At 40.3% G+C, this 14829-nt stretch overlaps 1 protein-coding gene across 3 annotated transcripts in view; it reads right to left on the reverse strand.

Annotated features, from left to right (window-relative positions):
• The window catches only part of micu3a (mitochondrial calcium uptake family, member 3a), a 124586-nt gene continuing 109757 nt past the window's right edge, over positions 1-14829 (reverse strand). For all 3 annotated transcript variants that reach the window (XM_055635510.1, XM_055635525.1, XM_055635518.1), the window contains 2 exons: positions 8159-8227; positions 1-1168 (listed from right to left, as the gene is read on the reverse strand). In XM_055635510.1, the coding sequence (XP_055491485.1) occupies positions 8159-8227 (69 nt within the window). In that variant the 3' untranslated portion in view covers positions 1-1168. The remainder of the gene's footprint in view (positions 1169-8158; positions 8228-14829) is intronic.

A 14829-nucleotide genomic window follows, 5' to 3' on the forward strand; every position in this document is an offset into this window, starting at 1 on the left:
ATTAAAACAATTGTTCTTGATAACTTTATTGTCATTGAAATAGGCATTTTGCAAATGACCAAATCCGGTGCTGACTTTTGAAAATAAAGTACCGAATAATTGTAATTTCTCTCATAGGCATCAGTATTTACGTTTGTTCAACTGCTTTTAAACCACTGAAACTAATTGTAACTGATAACTGTAGCAACTCAGTTTAATTTTATAAATATACGTGGATGCTGCTTAATTATATAGTATGAAAAACTGATAGGAAGAATATAAATAAATTGTGATACAATAAATAGGTCAAAAATAAATACAGCTTATTTTCAGGGGAACAAAGTGTGCTTAGTAGGTGACAATACAATCATTCTACAAGTAATAATGACAATTAACAGGCTTTCTTCAGAAATGTGCAATGTTCCTATTTAAACTAATGTGTCCATGCCAGATTTGTTTATATAAACCACGCAGGATCAACCATAACAATACAGACCAAGGAGGTCTATACCAATGTTTGTTACACTCGTGCAAATTTTCTGGATTCCCTTTGAATGTACCCATGCTTTTTTCCTTACAAATTAAATTCTAAATAATTTAGATTTTGAATACCGTTCACACTCTAGAAATTAACTAGCCTAGGTTTTTCATCAACGCAACAAAATACATTTTATGATTAATGCTCAGTCTACTTTGTCGTTATATATTTAATGACCTTTTTATGCCATCTATAAAATCAAGGTGTTCAATGATATATTATATCTTGCTCATTCATATTATTTTTTTCTACTCGACTTCTATCTTTGTCTACTTATTTTATATTCTATACATCAGTAACACTAAAGCACCAGCATAAGACATAACAAAGGTTTGTGATCACACATGCTTGTAATTTTAACTCTTACTTAAGCATTTAAAAGAAAACCATTGATCTATTTGAGCAGTGCATTGAATAGGCGCAATGCAGTAAAATTTTCCAAATAATTGTACAGTTCAAATAGGGGTATAAGGGTAATTAGGCTTCTTTGCATAGATTGCCAAGTATCATTCAACCTTGAGTATGGGTTTTCTGGGACAATCAACACCATTAAAAGAAACATGCTTTATATTGTCTTCTCAGTTGTTTCCGGTATTGCCTTCTTTTTATGTACACATTTGCAATCATTTTTACTACCAGCCATTTGAACACCTGTGTGAGAAGATGAGAAAAGAAAATTAGTAAGTGTTTGTTAACTTCAGGTTTAACTATTCTAATGCTCTCCTAGCCAGCCTCTCATAGTTCATCCTCCATAAATTTGAACTATTACTAATATCCCTTTGTCATTCACTGCTTTGGTAACCTTCGAACCTGGCAACACAACATTTTTAAAATATTCTTCCACATTCAAAATCCACTAATCTTATCAATTTCATCTCCACCAACGCTTCAGCACTTTGAGATCTCTGTGTTCCCACAATTCTAGCTTTATTCTCAATTCCTATTGCTCTACCATTGTTCCTTTTGTTGTCAGGTTTTACACAATGGATTCCTTTGTTCCCTCCATTTTCCCTTCACACTTAGTTCTTGAGACCAATTTTTAGGACCGTTCTAATATCTTGTGTCAAATTTTGTTTAATAATGACACATGAAATCCCTCACTGACAATACGCTGCTAAAGATGCCGTACAAGTTCAAATTGTGTCTTTGAGAAACACAAGTGTTCACAAGTTCTTAGGTTATAGGAGCAGAATTAGGCCATTCAGGCCATCGACTCCACTGTTCAATCATGACTGATCTATCGTTCCCTTTCAACCCCATTCTCCTGTCTTCTCCCTGTCTACTCTTACTAATCAAGAAACTATCAATCTGCGCTTTAAAAATACCCAAAGACTGCCTCCACAGCCGCCTGTGGCAATAAATTCCACAGATTCACCACCCTCCAGCTAAAGAAATTCCTCCTTACCTCCTTTCTAAAGGTACGTTCTTTTGTTCTGAAGCTGTGCCCTCTGGTCCTAGACTCTCCTACTAGTGGAAACATCCTCTCAACATCCAGACCTTTCAGTATTCAGTAAGTTTCAATAAGATCCCGCTTCATCCTTCTAAACTACAGCAAGTACAGGCCCAGACCTATCAAACACTCATCATACTGTAATGTTAACACAATCATCCCCAAGATCATTCTCGTAAACCTTCTTTGGACCCTCTCCAAAGCCAACACATCCCTCCTCAGATATAGGAGTATAAAACTATTCACAATACTCCAAATGCAGTCTTACCAGCGCCCTATTTATAAGCCCTCGGCATTACATCTTTGCATATTCTAGTCCTCTCGAAATGAATGCTGACATTGCATTTGTCTTCCTTACTACCAATTTGACCTGCAAATTAACCTTTTGGGAATCTTGCTCCAGCACTCCCAAGTCCCTTTGCATCTACGATTACTGAATTCTCTCCCCATTTAGAAAATAGTCTACGCTTTTATTTCTACTACCAAATTGCATGACTGCATAATTTGCTACAATGTATTCCATCTGCCACTTCTTTGCGCACTCTTCTAACCTATCTAGTCCTTCTGCAAACTCCCTGGTTCCTCCACCCTACCTGCCCCTCCACCCATGAATAATTAAAGAATATATAATGTTAAAGAAAAATTAATAATCATCCACAGGTTCAGTTTGTAGAGATTAATGTACATATTTTGGAAGATTTTAAATGTATATTTATTTCCTAAAGATTCACTTAAAAATTGCCAATTGTACTGCCACATCCAGAATTTTAATTAAATTAATTATCAGCTGCATTAAACGAAATGCAATTTGCTAGCATGCAAATAAAATAAAAGCAAGTTTCAGTAATGGTAACCACACTATAAAATATCTGTCAAAAAACAGCAGTTTTTTTTAAGATCCCATAAGTAATCCTGAATTCTTTCCTGATCAGGTCTACACGCTACTCCAGACCACACAAGAATCTGGTTAACCATATAACCATATAACAATTACAGCACGGAAACAGGCCATCTCGGCCCTACAAGTCCGTGCCGAACAATTATTTTCCCTTAGTCCCACCTGCCTGCACTCATACCATAACCCTCCATTCCCTTCTCATCCATATGCCTATCCAATTTATTTTTAAATGATACCAACGAACCTGCCTCCACCACTTCCACTGGAAGCTCATTCCACACCGCTACCACTCTCTGAGTAAAGAAGTTCCCCCTCATGTTACCCCTAAACTTGTGTCCCTTAATTCTGAAGTCATGTCCTCTTGTTTGAATCTTCCCTATTCTCAAAGGGAAAAGCTGTTCCACATCAACTCTGTCTATCCCTCTCATCATTTTAAAGACCTCTATCAAGTCCCTCCTTAACCTTATGCGCTCCAGAGAATAAAGACCTAACTTATTCAACCTTTCTCTGTAACTTAATTGTTGAAACCCAGGCAACATTCTAGTAAATCTCCTCTGTACTCTCTCTATTTTGTTGACATCCTTCCTATAATTGGGTGACCAAAATTGTACACCATACTCCAGATTTGGTCTCACCAATGCCTTGTACAATTTTAACATTACATCCCAGCTTCTATACTCAATGCTCTGATTTATAAAGGCTAGCATACCAAAAGCTTTCTTTACCACCCTATCTATATGAGATTCCACCTTCAAGGAACTATGCACGATTATTCCCAGATCCCTCTGTTCAACTGCATTCTTCAATTCCCTAGCATTCACCATGTACGTCCTATTTTGATTTGTCCTGCCAAAGTGTAGCACCTCACATTTATCACATTGGTTACTCTTACGGTTTCTAAAATCACCATAATATTATATTAAGAAGTAACCTAGGCTCTGGTTTGAGACAAGACAAAAGTATATGTAGCTTAGTCCCTTGCAGTCATCCTCACTAGCATCTGGGGATTTCTTGAAAAATTGGGAGAGCCATCCCATAGACTAGTCAAGTGACAATCTGACAGAGTTACATCTTTCGGCCAATGTATATTCTGTTCCACCAGCAGGTAGAAGCACATATCATCCAATTGCACAGATTCATCGTAGTCTTTGTGCTTGTTGATACACAAATCCTTTGAGCAAAAACTCAAGGAAAATAATTTGAAAATGTGTGCAATTTTGGTCCTGTTCTAGGTGAATTAAAACTAACTGTATTTTCCTGTTTGGAATTAAACAATCAATGTTTGCCTGATATTTAGGTTTCCAAAACACTTCATAATCATGGATAAAATAATTGTAAAATTACTGTGTGATATCAGCAATCTTACAATTAGTTTATTTATAATTATGTAACTAAAATATTAGAAATAAGGATCTGCAAATGATGATTTACAAAAAAGGACACAAGGTGCTGGAGTAACTCAGCGGGTCAAGCAGCATCTCTGGGAAACATGGACAGGTGATGTTTCAGTGGGACCCTTCTTCGAACGTTGAACTTTTGTTCTTTTTTAGCTAGAATATTGATTGTTTATTTCCAAATAGGGAAATAAAGGTAGTTCTGCTATAACAGGTGTTTCCATACCACAAATTAGATTCAAAGTGATTGCTGAATTATGGAAAATGATTTTCATTTCTTGGGTTGAATTAGTTATAATGCGATTTTGTTAGGCACTAGAGAGCTACTTAAAAGATACTTTGGAAATTGACAAGCTGTCTGGCAAAATAAGAGTCCAGGGAAAAAAAAATCTGTATAACCTCCCTGCAGCAATTAGACATCATTGTCTCTCAAGAACACAGACTGTCAGTCTCACCGTAGATGCCCATTGAAATCAACAAGCAAGCACATCTATTGACACGTGGGATATTACTTTATTAACCAATGAAACATACAGCCTTTAATATTTTCAATGTAGTGACAAAAATAAGCTTAAAGCTAATTTATATAAAAGCTTTGTGTATAAAATGAGAGGAATAGATCGGGTAGATGCACAGAGTCTCTTGCCCAGAGTAGGGGAATCGAGGAAAAGAGGACATAGGTTCAAGGGGAAAATGATTTAATAGGAAACTGAGGGGTAACCTTTTCACCCAAAGGGTGGTGGCTGTATAGAACAAGCTACCAGAGGAGGTAGTTGAGGCTGGGACTATCCCAACGTTTAAGAAACAGGTTTGGAGGGTTATGGACCAAGTGCAGGCAGGTGGGACTAGTGTAGATGGGACATGTTGGCCAGTGTGGGCAAGTTGGGCTGAAGGGCCTGTTTCCACACTGTATCACCCTATGACTCTAATAGAAAGATCTTTATTGTCGTAAATCCTGCAAGAAAAACGATTATTGCAAGTCTGAAATTCTAAAAACTAAAACTCTTTTCCCCCATTAACACAGTTATTTATCTAATGTGGTTTTCTATAACATAAGGTTCCTTTGGAATGCTACTATTGTGTGATAGTGATGAGTCAAAGTGTAGAAGTGAGATCGATCGACTGACCAAGGAAGACATAAATAATCTGCCGGAAATAGCAGGGGACCGGGGGTCAAATGAGATGGAGGAACTGAGTGAAATCCAGGTTAGCCGGGAAGTGGTGTTAGGTAAATTGAATGGTTTAAAGGCCGATAAATCCCCAGGGCCAGATAGGCTGCATCCCAGAGTAGCCCCAGAAATAGTGGATGCATTAGTGATAATTTTTCAAAACTCTTTAGATTCTGGAGTAGTTCCTGAGTATTGGAGGGTAGCTAATGTAACCCCACTTTTTAAAAAGGGAGGGAGAGAGAAAACGGGGAATTACAGACCAGTTAGTCTAACGTCGGTAGTGGGGAAACTGCTAGAATCAGTTATTAAAGATGGGATAGCAGCACATTTGGAAAGTGGTGAAATCATTGGACAAAGTCAGCATAGATTTATGAATGGTAAATCATGTCTGATGAATCTTATAGAATTTTTCGAGAATGTAACTAGTAGAGTGGATAAGGGAGAACCAGTGGATGTTTTATATCTGGACTTTCAGAAGGCTTTCGACAAGGTCCCACATAAGAGATTAGTATACAAACTTAAAGCACACGGTATTGGGGGTTCAGTATTGATGTGGATAGAGAACTGACTGGCAGACAGGAAGCAAAGAGTAGGAGTAAACGGGTCCTTTTCACAATGGCAGGCAGTGACTAGTGGGGTACCGCAAGGCTCAGTGCTAGGACCCCAACTATTTACGACATATATTAATGATCTGGACAAGGGAATTGAATGCAACATCTCCAAGTTTGCGGATGACACGAAGCTGGGGGGCAGTGTTAGCTGTGAGGAGGATGCTCGGAGGCTGCAAGGTGACTTGGATAGGCTGGGTGAGTGGGCAAATGCATGGCAGATGCAGTATAATGTGGATAAATGTGAGTTTATCCACTTTGGTGGCAAAAACAGGAAAGTAGACTATTATCTGAATGGTGGCCGATTAGGAAAAGGGAGAGATGCAATGAGACCTGGGTGTCATGGTACACCAGTCATTAAAAGTAGGCATGCAGGTGCAGCAGGCAGTGAAGAAGGCGAATGGTATGTTAGCATTCATAGCAAAAGGATTTGAGTATAGGAGCAGGGAGGTTCTAGTGCAGTTGTACAGGGTCTTGGTGAGACCACACCTGGAGTATTGCGTACAGTTTTGGTCTCCTAATCTGAGGAAAGACATTCTTGCCATAGAGGGAATACAGAGAAGGTTCACCAGACTGATTCCTGGGATGTCAGGACTTTCATATGAAGAAAGACTGGATAGACTCGGTTTGTACTCGCTAGAATTTAGAAGATTGAGGGGAGATCTTATAGAAACGTACAAAATTCTTAAGGGGTTGGACAGGCTAGATACAGGAAGATTGTTCCCGATGTTGGGGAAGTCCAGAACAAGGGGTCACAGTTTAAGGATAAGGGGGAAATCTTTTAGGACCGAGATGAGGAAAACATATTTCACACAGAGACTGGTGAATCTCTGGAATTCTCTGCCACAGAAGGTAGTTGCGGCCAGTTCATTGGCTATATTTAAGAGGGAGTTAGATGTGGCCCTTGTGGCTAAAGGGATCAGGGGGTATGGAGAGAAGGCAGGTACAGGATACTGAGTTGGATGATCAGCTATGATCATATTGAATGGCAGTGCAGGCTCGAAGGGCCGAATGGCCTTCTCCTGCACCTATTTTCTATGTTTCTACTAAATGGTGCCAGCACACCAAGCTGGCACTCAATGTCAGTAAGACCAAGGAACTGATTGTGGACTTTGGAAGAGGAAGGATGTAGATCCATAAACCTGCCTATATCAATAGGACAATGGTGGAGAAAGTTAAAAGCTTCAAATTCTTGGGCATGCATAGTTCTGAAGATCTTTCCTGGACCCAGCACACTGATGCAATTATAAAGAAAGTACATGAACGCATTTACTTCCTGAGATGATTACGAGATGCGGTATGTCAGAGAGGATTTGCTTCAACTTCTACAGAGCATGTTGACTGGTTGCATCACGGCCTGGGTTGGCAACTTGAATGCCCAGGAGTGAAGACTGCAAAAAGTTGTGAATATTGCCCAGTCCCTCACTGGTTCTGACCTCCCCACCATCGAAGGGATTTAATGCAGTCGCTGCCTCAAAAAGGCAGCCAGCATCATCAGAGACCCACACCACCCTGGCCACACACTCATTTCACCCCTGACATCGAGAATAAGGTACAGGAGGTGAAAATTGTAACGTCCAGGTTCAGGAACAGCTTCTTCCCTGCAGCCATTAGCCGATTAAACACTACAATCTAAAATAAGCTCTGAACTACATGAACTATTGTTGTTATTATTGCACTATTATTGTTTGTTTGTGTTTTATGTGTATGTGTGCATGTGTGTGTGTATACACACTCTGAACTTTTTTTTCTAATTTATTACAAGTCTGTTATTGCAAGTCTGAAGATTGCAGTGTACTATGTTTACATATTCTGTTGTGCTGCTGCAAGTAAGAATTTCAATGTACTACCTGGGACATAAGACAATAAAAAAACTTTCGACTCTTGAACCATCTGCATCTCAGATTAAATGCAGCTACTTGCCACAATTTGTAAAATCTTATCTAAACAAACATATATTAAAGAGCATCTCCCATTGAGAGATTGCTCAAGACAATTGTAGTCATAAACTTTTAATTAAAAAGACAGAATAGAATTATATTTTAACTAATAAAGTCTAAAGGAAATCACTACTTTTTTAATAAATATTCCTTTAAGAAAAAAAAAGATAAATTCTACATACTTATCTGCGGACAAACTCTTTTTTTAGGCAGGCTTTAAAACTGGGGTATCCTTGCGAAGATTTGTAGCCCTGTTGGATGAAAGGCAAGAAAAACGAAGAGATGGTAATATTAAATATTTTTTAGCTTATGGCTTTAAAGAACTTTAAAATGTCCAAATTGTTAGATACGTTTTAGCTAAGGCAATGTTCTAGTAGCAAATATTAGTCTAGTAATGATCTGCAAGCTTGGAAATTAATGCAGCATTTTATAATTTTACTTTGCTGACTGATATAATTGAGTTTTATATCATTATTTCAAATCAAGACAGAATGTAAATCACTCGGTTTACTTACTATGCTTTATAAAATAATTGCAATGAAAATGTTTCTCTACATAGATGTTGTATGGCCTGGGTATTAACAGTATTTAACATTTTTATTTCAGATTTCCTGGAACCATGATTTGTTTTTGCATTGTAAATACAATACTACACTTGGGAAACTTCACAAATGTAACAGTATCAATTATGCAATTATAATGTTTGAATTTCATTGTTATTAAATCACCCATTAAAGAACTTTACAAAATACTTGAATTTAAAGCAAAAAACATATTTCCTTATGCATTGTATGTAATACCTTATGTATTTCCTCAGATTGTGCAATTAATGCCAAACAGCAGTTGCCATTCATTCTTTCTCAGGATTTCTGCCATTTTCTGAGGTTAATAAACTGTTACAACATTGCTTGCTGCAGGGAGTCTGTATGCAGGACCAGTAAATCAGTGTGTCTGGTGATGAAGAAACACCACTTCTCACCTTTTATAAGTTTGAATGTTAAAGGGCCTCTCCCACTTGGCCGTCATTTACGCGACAGGCTGGTAGTGAGTGTCTAGCGCATCATCATGTGTCCGCACAGCCGTCTGGAGGGCACGACGTCATTTGAAGATAGACACAAAATGCAGGAGTAACTGAGCGGGACTGGCAGCATCCCTGGAGAATGGATGGATGATGTTTCGGTTTGAGACTCTTCTTCAGTCTGCATTTTGTGTCTATCTCCATTTTGTGTCTATCAACAGCCGTGAGCCCCAGGCCGAGCTCGGCGATCGCTTGCCTGAGGTGAGATGTTGCGCCGCGCCAGTGTGTCCCATTTGGCCGTCATTTGCGCGACAGGCCGATGGCGTGCGAAAGATTTCGTGCAGCACGAAAACCTGGCGCGCTGCACGATACCGTGCGACACTCCACACTCCTCCACAGCACTCCATGCGCCTGTCTTTCGCTACCCACACGCTACCAGGTCGCGTAAATGGCGCGCAAATGACGGCCAAGTGGGACAGGCCCTTAAGTCTCTGGGACAGGCATTAATTGAGAGAAACATATGGCAGACCATGCACACTGGTTGGTAGCTTCCTGGTTTTTGCAATTAATTGTGTATGTCAGGCTGACAGAAGTTGCCGTCTGATTTTCAGTGAAAATGTAAGAGAGTAAAATGCCATACAATAAGATAGGCTTATTCAAGGTAAAGTTTTCAAAAGTATTTCAAAATGTCTAACAGTCAGACAGACAGGTAGTCAGAACCATTTTTCCCCAGGGTGGACATGTCAAAGATTACAGGGCGTATCTTTGAAGATGACGGAGAAAACGGGAGTTGTGTAAGCAGGTATTTTTATTTACATAAACAGAGGGTGGTGAATGCCTGGAATGCTCTGCCAGGGATGGTGATGTAGGTGGATATGATAGTAATTTAAAAGATTTTTGGATAGGCACAAGGACATGCAGGGAATGATATGGATAATGTGCAGACAGAGGAGATTAGTTTAACTTGGCAGCATGTTCAACATGGTGGGCCGAAGAGCCTGCCCTGTGCTGTACTGTTTTAATGTTATCCTGTGGCGGCACCTGGTGGTTAGGCCACTTGCTACACGAACCCTCGGTAGTCGGGGGAAGGGTCATGTGACTGGGCAATGGCGGGAAGGAGTTGTCACAGGGTATAGGGGTGTGCTTTAGTACATATAACAAATCCCGGGTCAACCATCCCTCTCTCTCTTCCTCTCTCTTCGCGTGAGTGTGGTGCCACCTCAGCAAGAGCCCAGCTCGAGCCCACGGGGCAACAGCCTCGCAGCAGCAACAATTACTTTATGTTAGAAGACTAACCTATAATGCCAGAATAAAGAAACCGTTTATTCACAACGTTTGGTGCCTCTGCAATACCCTGAATAATTTATTTCATTACATTACAAATTTTTAGATGCCCATGAACTAGTTACTGAACAAACTAGAAAAGTGTTGAGCATTTTCATTGTATTCCCAGTGGTGCTTACAAATTACAGATTCTACCTGATCATTTTATAACTTGTGGAGTTTCCATTACAATGTGCTGCATGCATACTATTGGTTTATATCATAGAGGATTTTTAACTACTTGTGTAGCTAAGGTATCAAATGAAAAAAATATATATATATTAAGCTGTGGGTAACTTTTTCACAAGTTTTACTGAAGGTACTGATTGGGAATGATCAGCCATGATCACGTTGTATGGCGTTGCTGGCTCGAAGGGCCGAATGGCCTACTCCTGCACCTATTGTTTCTTTAGATGTGGAGCTCAGGCCAATCCTTCTTACTGTGGGAATCAGAGGATAAAATGGATTCAGATGAAACATTTTCAACAAAATATTAGCTCTATTTCTCTGTCCAGCGATGCTGACATTCAATATTTTTTGCATTTTAAAATTTTTAATTTCCAGCATCCCCAATTTTTACTTTGCCTTTCAACCATGTAATCATAATAGACTTCCACGTCAGCTATTTAAGGTCCAAATAGTGACATGTGCAAGGAGATCTGGAACACATTCTTTCTTCAACCAACACCACAAAAAGCGAATAAACCTGTCTTTAGTTACTTTGCAGGTTGAGAGACATCACTCTATGCAAAATAACTATCTAATTTGAAGATAGATTAGTATTCCCTGAAATTTAACTAACTGTGTGAAATGCTACTGGGCCCTTCTGAGGAACATGACAAATTGCTATGAGCAGTTTAGCTGACAGGCTATCAAATGAAGGACAGGCATTATATTTTATTATTTAGGATGGGTGGGAAGTTTTCAGTAGTTTAAACTGGCATTTTGCAATCACAAATTATTTGCTCCAACCTGCAATTGTCAGTTAATTGAAATGATTGTAACTGTGAGGAGAGTAATATGTTGGCTGCATATCTACTGTGTTGTACATTCAATGGTAAATTGCTGATGACAAGTGAAATTTGCAGCTTTCAAGTGAGAAACATGGAAAAATAGGTGTAGGAGTAGGCCATTCGACGCTATGATCCAGCACTGCCATTCAATGTGATCATGGTTGATCATCTAAAATCAGCACCTCGTTCCTGCTTTTCCCCCCATATCCCTTGATTCCTTTAGCCCTAAGAGCTAAATCTAACTCTCTCTTGAAAACATCCAGTGGATTGGCATCCACTGCCTTCTGTGGCAGAAAACACAGATTCACAATTCTCTGTGTGAAGAAGTTTTTCCTCATCTCAGTCCTAAATGGCCTACCCCTTATTCTTAAACTGTGACCCCTGGTTCTGGACTTCTCCAACATCAGGAACATTTTTCCTGCAGCTAGCCTGTCCAATCCTTTAAGAATTTTACATGTTTCTATAAGATCCCCTCTCATCCTAAATTACAAAGAATGCAAGCCCAGTTGACCCATTTTTTCATCATATGTCAGTCCCACCATCCCAGGAATTAACCTGGTGAACCTACCTTGCACTCCCTCAAGAGCAATATTGCCCTTCCTCAAATTAGGAGACCAAAATGGCACACAATACTCCAGGTACGGTCGCACCAGGGTCCTGTGCAACTGCAGTGGAACCTCCTTGTTCCTAAACTCAAATCGTCTTGCAATGAAGACCAACATGCCATTAGCTTTCTTCACTGCTGCTGTACCTGCATGCTTACTTTCAGTGACTGATGTACAAACACACCTCCTCTTTTCCTAATCTGTCATCATTCAGATTATAATCTTCCTTCCTGTTCTTGTCACCAAAGTAGATAACCTCACATTTATCCATATTATACTGCTTCTGCCATGAGTCTGCCCACTCACCCAACCTATCCAAGTCACCCTGCAGCCTCATAGCATCCTCATTGCAGCTCACATTGCCACCCAGCTTTGTGCCATCCGCAAACTTGTTGATGTCACATTTAATTCCCTCGTCAAAATCGTTAATATATATTGTACATAATTGGAGTCCCAGCACCGAGCCTTGCGGCACCCCACTAGTCACTGCCTGCCATTCTGAAAAGGAACCTATTCTCATAATATTATTCACCTCAACTAAGTCTTTTCTTTACCTCCGTTGCTGCAGAGAATACAATCTCATATACAATACAAGTTATCAAATACAATACAAGTTATCAAATCTTTCTTCAACGTGAAAAAAAAATTCCAGCCCTGGATCCTCTCCAGAGCACTTTCTACAATGTGGAAAGGACCTTCATCCCAACTTGTTCATGCAGATCAAGACGCACCATCTAAATTAGAACCATTCATCCGCATTTGGCCCATATCCCTTTAAACCTTGTGTGCGCCAGTGTGTGTGTGACTGTGAAGCGGCGACAACATCCGGAGTGAGCGGAGACTTGGCGATGCCCAGGGAGCATTCCCCCCCCCCCCCCCCCCCCCCCCCCCCCCCCGGCCCGGCCCAGCCCTGGTGCTCTCTATGTCCAACTGGGGTCCAGGGGAGGTGAGGGTCAGTGACCCGGTCAGGCATCGGAGCCTTAGCCCGAGATTCATCCCCGCGGCTCCGGAGGTGGCACCGACGCCCCCACTCACCAGGCCCGCTCCTGGCCGGGGTTAAAATGTCATGGGGTGTGGACAAAGTGGCCGACGGACAGAGCCGCGGAGGTGAGGCTGAAAGGTGTGAAGGTGCCACCGTGTCTCACCTATCACACCATCTGCACGGGATAAACAAAACTACATTTTTTCCCCCAAAATCATCCCGCAGGCTGGTAGTTTGACAACCCTGCTTTAAACCAATGCCCTCTAGTTCTTTAATCACGTATCCCTGGAAAAAGACAATGCAATCCACATATATTCTCCTCATGGTTTTTCCTCACCTCTAAAACAATTTTTGCTTTATTTTGAACATTCCAGCACCTGCAGATTTTTGAGGGTGCGAAATTTGTGATCAGCCTGAGAATTTTGTCAAATGCGTGACTCTCAATGCGTGAGAGTTGGCAGCCCTGCACAAATCACATTTTCCTCAGTACTACAATGAAAGAATATATGGTCAAGTTCTCCTCAACCTTTGAACCTCAACATTTTAACTAAGAGGGATATGTGTGGACAAAATTAAGAGTGTACCTGGCACTACTACCTCCTCACCCTTTGCCTTAATGCACAATTCATCTCACAGTCCACTGACTTGCTTGTCCCAAAGTGGAGCATAAAGCAATTCCTGGGCCTCATTTGCATTAGAATAAATTATTATTTTGAAGGATAGGCCGTATCAAATCCTTGAGCCTGCTCCTCGTTTCAATGAGACCATGGCTGGCCAGATCTCCATAATTATAAACTTCCCAATAGGCCAAAAAATATGTCCGTCTCAGTCTTGAATGCATTGAATGGTTCAGTTTTAAGGTTTATAAATATGACTTCCAGGTAAGCAATGGACATGCTTGCACACATAGAGGAAGCGCCTCTACTTCCTGAGAAGATTACGGAGAGTTGGTATGTCAAGGAAGACTCTCTCGAACTTCTACAGGTGCACAGTAGAGAGCATGCTGACCAGTTGCATCGTGGCTTGGTTCGGCAACTTGAGCGCCCAGGAGCGGAAAAGACTGCAAAAAGTTGTAAACACTGCCCAGTCCATCATCCGCTCTGACCTCCCTACCATCGAGGGGATCTATCGCAGTCGCTGCCTCAAAAAGGCTGGCAGCATCATCAAGGATCCACACTCATCTCTCCACTGCCTTCAGGTAGAAGGTGCAGGAGCCTGAAATCTGCAACATCCTAGTTCAGGAATAGCTACTTCCCCACAGCCATCAGGCTATTAAACTCAACTCAAACAAAACTCTGAACATTAATAGCCCATTGCACTTTATCTGATTATTTGTGTATATATATATATATATATATATATATATATATATATATATATATCAATAGTATATAGTCACACTGATCTGTTCTGTATTGATTTATGTCTACTATATTCCGTTGTGCTGAAGCAAAGCAAGAATTTCATTGTCCTATCTGGGACACATGACAATAAACAATTTAACAATTTATAACTATTTGTTTTATTCAACAATAATGCTGATAACCAGTAGATGGCAGCACAATTCCCCAAAATCGTACATTTTCTATATTGACATATATTTCACTACATCAATGAATAGATGCAAAACAAGATAGCATCAATATCTGATCTAGAAGAGATTTAGAGATACAAAACCAACTTAACTTGAAAATGACAGCACCCCTCACCGCCACTACTTTCCGTGTGAAGAAGGGTGCCAACCCAAAACATCACCTATCCATTTTCTCCATAGATAGAAACATAGAAAATAGGTGCAGGAGTAGGCCATTCGGCCCTTCGAGTCTGCACCGCCATTCAATATGATCATGGCTGATCATCCAACTCAGTATCCTGTACCTGCCTTCTCTCCATACCCCCGATCCCTTTAGCC

The sequence above is a fragment of the Leucoraja erinacea genome, chromosome 1 (assembly GCF_028641065.1).
Source record: "Leucoraja erinacea ecotype New England chromosome 1, Leri_hhj_1, whole genome shotgun sequence".
NCBI lineage: Eukaryota > Metazoa > Chordata > Chondrichthyes > Rajiformes > Rajidae > Leucoraja > Leucoraja erinaceus.